Genomic DNA, 6679 nt, shown 5'->3' on the forward strand with positions numbered 1-6679 from the left:
GTAAGCGAATCATTACGGCGGTTGAACAGTGTTATGGAAAAATGGAATGGTAAATCACACACCCAACAGTTAAAGATGACTAAGCCTCGAGGTGCTTAACTTTATTTTAAGAGGTTTTTAAAAGGCTTTGTTACGCTTGCCATTAGCTATGTGGTGATTGATTAAATCCGCGATGAATAGCAATTATTAAGATTATTAATAAAAAATAAACAAAAGCGCCAAATCGCTACGGCAAAATAGAAGACAGTGATTGGAGAAACTTAATTGATGAAATCATGCTAAAATTTACCTCGACTGAATGAAGTTTCTTTCAATAATACTTCAATATTTATTAATGATCTTCGCATCCACTCAGCGAATAAAACTAAAAAAAGTAAGTTAAATATGTCCATGTGTATGTATGTCTTTATGTGCGGCTAGTTTCGTACACATAAAGAAGCCAGTTTTATAGCTAAAAGAAGCTTTGACTAAATTAACCAGTGTTTTTCTAAGCATCACACGGTCTAGGCTGCTACCAAAAATGACGGAAACCACTCGAAAATTGGTTATTTAAATTAAATACTTTCATACACACACATATGTATATATATTTGTGGATTTGTTATTCTAATTATAGATGAATTTCTTGATAACTGGAATTATTCTGATTTGTTTTGTACTTGTTGAAGGTCAGGAGCCGTACGCTTCTCCCAAACTGGGCCAGTTGGTGCCCACAATAAGACAACAAAATTATGAATTAAGACCTGAAGATGACAATTACTATCTGCGGTAAGCAGCGGGTATTAAAGTTTTTATATATTGCTTTAATTAAAAACTTGTTTTGTTTTTTTATAATAATATTTTTTTCATAAACACTAGCCTAACGTCACCTGAAGGTGGAACTCGTGAGGAACACGTCGAGTTGCTTACTGACGAGAACGGCAAGAAAGTGCTCACTGTCAAAGGATCATTGAACTTAGTCTACAGAGATACACCACTCGAAGTGACTGTTATATATGAGGCCGATGGAAATGGTTACAGGGCGAAATATATGTACGTTCCAGTACATACCCAAGGAATACCTTTAATAGCAGCCAGCTTAAATCTCTTGAAATCCGCAGTTGGTTAAAACGAGAAATATGTAGTGAAGTGAATAGTAATATATGTACAGGGTGCTTTCCAAAGTGAGCAGGGGCTTTTAAAGAAGGCTACTCTGAATTTTACGACATTTCAACGAATGAAGTGGAGTTATTGCGTCTGAGGTGATGGTATTTTTGTGTCATACGCTCAAAAATTTATTACCGAGCGCCCAATTAATGTTAAGTTTCACCTTCAACTTGATAGATCACTTACCTTAACATTGCAATTGTGGAACCAAGTGATGATTATTTCCTTAAAAGTCTTTCGTAGACGCATGTGCTTGAGAGATAAAGTTTGAACTTCTCCACCTACTTGCATCGGCCTTGATGCTAACTTGTAAAAGGAAACACGCACGTGGCTCTTTCGCACAGCAATTGGGATTTAAGTGGGGTTTTTTATTGCAGAAGTACACTGGAGATTTGTCATAGTGCTATTAGTCAGAGGAGTCAGGATTTACTGTCGAAATGTTACGTTCATGCCCATTTGGCAACTACGGGCGCTAATGAGTTGTGCACACATTTTAGAAAGAATCGTGCAAACTTAAATGCCAAGCAACATATTGAACAGCATAAATTCGTACTCTATAACACTAAGCGAGAATTCATCAAATATCATATCATTTGTTGGTGGCTCTTTCGCAAAAGCCAATTGTTGCCCAAAGATGCTTAGGGTTCTACGTTCGAAAGACATGATCAAGAATTCTTAAAATGAAAAGGAAAAATACCTTCTGTTACAGCATTGAAAGATGTTATTTCCAATATCATAACTTAAATCATAACTTAAATCAGTGATGTGCCTCTTCTACGATCCCGTGACGCCTAGATCAATCCGTTAATGCTATTTTGCTATTTTAAAGTGTTTAGTGAACTAAATCGACAATGTTTGGTTAAAAACATGCAAAGAATTAAAAAATAAAAAAGTAAATCTGCATTTTACTTAATCCTCAATCATCCTCTGTATGTTTGCCTATTTGGCACATTTACTTTATCAGAAAAATACACTTGCCAATCAATAATCCATCCAAAGAGTTTGTATCGACTTCCTCAAGGGCATCCGAGCCGGCGACTTTTAACTCGCATTCGACATTCCTTTAAACAGCGCATATCGCGACACTGAGACGGAGGAGGACTATTTTGCGTAAAATATATGAGATAAGCCAAAAACGCTTCCATTTATAGTTAAGAATTGTTGGAAAGCTTTTGAAACCACCCTGTTTGCCCACCTTGTATATACATTACATTATAAATACATTAATTTATTATATTAGATAAAGCTCATTAATTTATTTTTGATACGAATGTTAACGGCATAAAATACATTTGTAGTACAAAGTTATAAAAGGTGATCAATTTAGAGGTATCGGATATTAAATTGAAATAAAACAACATGAAATAAAATAACACGCATTACATTTGTTTTTTTAAAGATAATCCCTTTCAAATGTTGGCCACAACTGCGTCGTAATTCGGCCATCCATAAACACCAATTCTGAATGACTCGCTGTCGGTATCTGTCGCTTCAGTCGGTATCTCGTGAATAACTTCAACAATGTTGGCTTCCAATGCCTCAATCGAAGCTGGTTTATCCACAAAGTATTTAAAATTTACATACCCCACAAACAAAAGTCCAAAGGTGCGATATCTCACGATCTGGCCACCAGATCCACAGGTCCGAGACAAGAGATAAATTGCTCGATTCAGTAAATCCATTGTTTCAGAAATTAATAGTGCAGCCAAATCCTTCCGCATCTGATCCTTTCAACGCAGTGAAGGTTTCCGCTTCCTCTGTTACCACTTTCGGGTATCGTATCGAAAACTTTCGAAGCCCGTCCTTTTGTGTCCATTTGTACGACATGACATGTAGCTAGCGGAGCCGCTGAATCTTAATTCACTGCACCATGTCGATCTCCAGGACACTCGTCGTCACTAACATACTAAGGTCCATAAATTCTCAGCAGGATATTTCTCCCGAACAATCCAAGAACCATTGCATCAAACCTGGGTATCGTCCGTGCTTCTGCGCTATACTTATATAATATGATGGGTATGAGGAGGGACCTATAGTTGGCTGAGAGAGGACTTTACTGTTGAATTGCCTACTCTGTCTACAGTAGTTATTTTTGGCAAGAGAGACTCTCCGTTTGGTTTTAAAGCTGACGTTGTTATCGTTGTTGAAGCTAGTTCCCATGTAGTGAGAGCCCTCTACTTTGGCAAATTTATACGAGTAACTACCAACAGTGACGGCGCTTCTGAAATTTATAAAATCGAGATTCTCAACACTATATGGAATTGGTACCTTTGATATATAGGCCCACTGTACTGCATTTGTAGATCTATGTAGTCGACGTATCCATAATCGAATAAATATGTGACCGCCTGTTTCAAAAAGTTTAGTGCATGAAACACCAAATGATAGAATCAAGTTGTTTCCTCGGAAGGCAGTGGCAAGTCTCCGAGTGTATTTTTGCCATGAAAAAGATCCTCATAAAAAATATCTGCCTTTCGGAGTCGGCTTAAAACTCCGTTTGTGGAACATCATCAAGGCGCACGCCACAAATAGGAGGACAAGCACGGCCAAACACCCAAAAACGGTGTAAGCGTCAATTATATATAATATGGTCTATGGATAAGTTCGTGCGGTTTTACAACAGATGGCGTAACTTGATTATTATTCAATCGATCCACATTTCCAAACATTCATTGGAGAGCTACTGTCGTAAGGCACAAACGTCAGTATAAGTTTTTTATTTGAAGCGTAAACAACAATATTTTTACCACACTTGAAAATGTCGAATTTCGTGCCAAATAATGTGTTTTTGCGGGGAATTCTTTAATATGAAGAAAAAAGCAGCCGAAAGTCATCGTATCTTGGTGGAAGTTTATGGTGAGCATGCTCTAGCTGAGCGAACGTGCCAGAAGTGGTTTGCACGCTTTAAAAAAGGTGATTTTGGCCGCGCCGCCAAAGTTCATGGATACCGAATTGGAGGAATTGCTCGATCAAGATCCGGCTCAAACGCAAGAAGAGGTTGCAAAAACTTTGGGAGTTGATCAATCAACCATTTCCAAACGTTTAAAAGCCATGGGAATGATCCGAAATTCAAATTTCGAAAAAAACCGCACGAACTTATTCATATACCTATTATGTACATATATACGTCCTGCTATAAATTCTTCAAATTTTACAATGCATACGGTGAGGAGAAATTCGCAGAAAAAAGGTCCGTTATTTTTGATTTTTTTTTATACGCACTTTCGTGGCAAATTTCGGTTGTTAACAATGAAGTGGGGCGCTAAAGAAAATCGCATTGCAATGATTGCATTACAAAAGTGTGGTGAAAGTGCAAGACTTACGAATTGCTGAAGAAACTTAATATTTCGAGAATGTTTGTTTATCGCACGATCAATCGTTTTCCCCAAACATCTGAAGTGACAGACAGAAAAAGAAGTGGTCGTTCTCGCGTGGTTCGAACCACTGCAGCTATGAAAGCCGTTCAAGAAAGAAGTCGCAGAAATCGCCTTAGAAAGCAGAAAATCATGTCCAGGCCAAATCCATGTCAACTGTCCCATCCGTCGCTCAACTGGTAATCTTTTGACAACGCCCTTGAAGAAAATTAAACTTGACAGATGCAAGCAGCTTCTTAGGTGGCACGCGGTCAACGACCAAAATATTCTTTTCCCAGATGTTAAAGAAGTTTTTAATAAGCAAAACGCCAAAATCTATGCTAATACTTCTAAAGGCGCAAAAAATGCTGTTCCAAGATGCTGTTCAGCGTGGCCATCATCCAGCTTGCGTAAAGGTTTGGAGGCAGTGTCTTGTAAAGGCGTTACATCTCTTCATTTCTGCGAAAAAGTGGTTAAGACCGCGGCAAAAGTGTACAAGGAAGTTGTCTTAGAAAGCGTGATGAAGCAGTTGAGCAAAACTCTCTTCAATGGAGAGCGTTTGATCTTCCAGCAAGATTCCGCGCCAGCTCATAAGGCAAAAACCACCCAGCAGTGGCTAAAAAACAGTATTCCTGGGTTCATAGCCGCAAGGGTTCGGCCGTCTGGCAGTCCAGCTCTGCCACAATTGAACTTCAGTTTGTGGTCAGAATTGGAGAGGATGGCCTCTCGAAGATCTCACATAAATTTGGAGAGCCTCACAAAACTAACTTCATTTAACTTAACTGGTAACAGAACTTATGGTAGAACTAGGTACATGTCTAGCCGGTAAATGTGTAATTTATATTTCCGCCCTCGTAAAAGAGGTGTCGCTACTAATACTAATTTTGAGTTCGCTCTAGTAATATACTGGTGATTTAAAGGTGTATATGTGAAGTCTCGATCGTACTAGTTGACAACCGTTTGAAGTGTAAAGATCCTTTTTTATCTGACGTCACAAATGTCTACGTTCGTACCGAAAAAAGCGCATTTGCGGGAAGTTATGCTTCCTTATTGCCTGTCGAAGAAAAGTGCAGCTGAAACGTGTCGTATATTGATAAGTATTTACGGTAATCAAGCTCCATCAAATACAACTTGTAAAGAGTGACACTTCCCCAGTGACAATTTCGACGTGAGTGATAAAGGATGAAGACGCATGTCGAACTCTTGATGATATGTCTTAAGAGTTGGATGTTGACAGATCAACCGTCGGTAAATATGTGCTTGCGATGGGAATAATCCAGAAAGCAGGTAACTGGGTGCCACATCAATTGAAGGAGAGGGATATCGAGAGACGTTTGGGGACGTGTGAGATGCTTCTTGAAGGGCTGAAAAAAAGGGTTTCTGCTTCGCATCGTCTCTGGCGGTGAAAAATGGATCTATTATGATAACCCTAAGCGTCGAAAAAAAAACCAACCCGTAGCCGAATGGGTTGGTGCGTGATTACCATTCAGAATTCACAGGGAGGTCGTTGGTTCGAATCTCGGTGAAAGCAAAATTAATAAAAACATTTTTCTAATAGCGGTCGCCCCTCGGCAGGCAATGGCAAACCTCCGAGTGTATTTCTGCCATTAAAAAGCTCCTCATAAAAATATTTGCCGTTCGGAGTCGACTTGAAGCTGTAGGTCCCTGCATTTGTGGAACTACATCAAGACGCACACCACAAATAGGAGGAGGAGCTCGGCCACACACCTAACAGAAGTGTACGCGCCAATTATTTATGTTTTTTGAAGCGTCGAAAATGTTGGAGCCTGCCAGGTGAGCCAGGTCCATCGACAGCGGAAAAAAATATTCATGCTTCAAATGTTATGTTGTAATTCATTATGAACTCCTTAAACCATCTGAAATTATCACAGACGATCGTTATCGACTGCAGCTAATGCGTTTGAACCGACCTCTCAAAGAAAAGCGGCCGGAATGGGACGGTAGACATGACAAACTGATTTTGCTGCATGACAACGCCAGGCCACACGTTATTAAATAGGTCCAGAAATATTAAGAGGGATTGAATTGGGAAATCTTGCCCCACCGGCCGTAATCTCCAGACATTACACCTTCGGATTACCATCTGTTCCTATCATTTCAGTCGATCCTTATTGGAGAGCGGTTCACTTCTTACGAGAGCATCGCAAACTGGCTCAATG

At 39.4% G+C, this 6679-nt stretch overlaps 1 protein-coding gene across 1 annotated transcript; it reads left to right on the forward strand.

Moving 5' to 3' along the window:
- The first annotated feature begins 431 nt into the window (after window positions 1-431).
- LOC129238594 (uncharacterized) lies at window positions 432-1867 on the forward strand. Its single transcript, XM_054873665.1, has 3 exons — window positions 432-544; window positions 617-768; window positions 859-1867. The coding sequence occupies exons 1-3, from the start codon at window positions 521-523 to the stop codon at window positions 1106-1108; spliced, it is 426 nt and encodes a 141-aa protein (XP_054729640.1). The 5' UTR covers window positions 432-520; the 3' UTR covers window positions 1109-1867.
- Window positions 1868-6679: the final 4812 nt, after the last annotated feature.

This window comes from Anastrepha obliqua, chromosome 2 (assembly GCF_027943255.1).
Source record: "Anastrepha obliqua isolate idAnaObli1 chromosome 2, idAnaObli1_1.0, whole genome shotgun sequence".
NCBI classification, from domain to species: domain Eukaryota; kingdom Metazoa; phylum Arthropoda; class Insecta; order Diptera; family Tephritidae; genus Anastrepha; species Anastrepha obliqua.

Bases quoted from the DNA above. Each gene is read 5' to 3' on its own strand.
- LOC129238594 (XM_054873665.1), top strand. From the start codon at position 521: ATGACGGAAACCACTCGAAAATTG. The intron at 545-616 runs GTTATTTAAATT...TTCTAATTATAG, and splicing joins CGGAAACCACTCGAAAATTG to ATGAATTTCTTGATAACTGG. The intron at 769-858 runs GTAAGCAGCGGG...CATAAACACTAG, and splicing joins GATGACAATTACTATCTGCG to CCTAACGTCACCTGAAGGTG.